Raw genomic sequence first — 1,726 nt, 5'->3', positions numbered from 1 at the left:
TATGGGGGCAGCACATTTGGAGCAGTTAAAGGGCATGATGTCTTCCCATTGCTATGCCCTCAAAATGACCCTCTCTCCTTCCCTGAGCTACAGCTGTGAGAAATATATGAGGCAAATAGGAGCTAAACTGTTGGGGGTGAGGGGGCTTCTGGGGAAGTAACTTTTATCTGTGCCTAAATACACCTCTGCTATCAAATGTCTACTACCCTAATTCTTCATTTATAATCTCAGCTCACAAATCTTCTGCGATCAAATGTTTTTATGGGTCACATCATTTGTCTTGGCGTCTATATGACTGCGCCACAGAATATGTTGGTGATTTGGTAATAAATAGTAATGGCACTGCACTGTCTGCAGTACATATTCGTACAGAAAATAAGACATTCTTAATTTGAGTTACTGACTGTGCGGAAATGTATAAATTATCACAAGGAATACCAGAAGGAGAATATGGCAGAAACAATTATTAACTAGGTTACTGCAAGAATAAGTACAACCCGATATAAGGTATTGATATGAATAGCAGACGCTATTAACAGCAATCAATTTCAGTTCTTTATGATCTCCCGCTCCCTCTAGTGGTTGTTTGTGATATTGTTATGGCTTCTACTTCCTGTGTTTTCCCCTCCCTTCTAATCAACGTGAGCAAAACAGCAGCAATGAAAAGGTAAGAAGCATTTACAGAAAGCGATCAGTTGATATATTTATTGGGAGGACAAGAAGCAAGCGAGATATGGAAGACTAATTTATAAAGAATGCATATACGTTTTTAGAAAGACAAATCCTTTTAGTTCATATGTTGTGCTACAGCGATTATTTACTAAGATTTAGAAGCTGTCACAGTACGCTAACTCCACAGGCAGGGTAACCTAGACACTTTTTAAAAAATAAAATAAAAAATATATTAACAAACTATATGGATGTTTAGTGAATACATGGAGCGAGACCCAAGCACAGAGTACTTAGAACAAACCCAGGGGCAAGAGAAGAATACACAAGGAGTCAAGTACCTTATGATGGAGAGTGTGTTGAATGAGGTGAAATTGAAACTCAGGAATACAGAGAGACTGTGAGAGTTATGGAGAGATTACAGAATACTAGAAATATATCATTAGCTTGTGTCACTGGTTCCTGCAAGTTTGTTTCAGCCCAGGCACATGATGCCACCACTTATGTCGTCCTAACTTTAAAAACTGCTCTCTTGATGGTACTTGAGTTTCGTAACAGAGCATTTTTGTGTAATTTTTTTATGGACTTTGTCCTTATTTCTACCCAAGTTTTTAAGACTTTCCATATTAATGTGTATATTACTCTTTCTTTTTCCCTCCAGATCCTAAAGATAGTTAACACTTTGTAATTACAAGACACGTTTGTTGTCTTGCTATAGAATAACACATTAGAAAAGTCTAAACATTTTTAAAGAAAATTAACATTATATTTGCTGCAATTGTTTTTCAATAGCCAAGCTCCACCCACCATGTCCATCTTTTGGATGAGCCAATCTGGGCTTTAGTCTGCAGCTGACAATCCTGCTCCGGTCATAATGTTAGTATAAAGTGCAGCTTTTATCTGTTAAAGCCAGTTAGGGGAAGATGGAAATATATGTAGCAGGGGTTGCCTTGAGAAGCCTGCAGTGTGATTTTTCAGAGCTAAATTACATAAAAGCGGGCACAATAAGTAACGTTAGTATATTGAAAATTCTCTTACTATGCATAACTAAAACAAT

General features: G+C 37.3%; 1 protein-coding gene across 1 annotated transcript in view; it reads left to right on the top strand.

Moving 5' to 3' along the window:
* Positions 1-618: 618 nt before the first annotated feature.
* Positions 619-1,726, top strand: part of RBM41 (RNA binding motif protein 41) — a 14,751-nt gene continuing 13,643 nt past the window's right edge. The window contains exon 1 of the mRNA XM_053698941.1: positions 619-667. Within this exon, the coding sequence (XP_053554916.1) occupies positions 660-667 (8 nt within the window). The 5' untranslated portion in view covers positions 619-659. The remainder of the gene's footprint in view (positions 668-1,726) is intronic.

The sequence above is a fragment of the Bombina bombina genome, chromosome 1 (genome assembly GCF_027579735.1).
Source record: "Bombina bombina isolate aBomBom1 chromosome 1, aBomBom1.pri, whole genome shotgun sequence".
Classification (NCBI taxonomy): Eukaryota; Metazoa; Chordata; class Amphibia; order Anura; family Bombinatoridae; genus Bombina; species Bombina bombina.
Note: the sequence above shows the minus strand (reverse complement) of the source record. Positions and strands in the feature narration are given on the sequence as shown.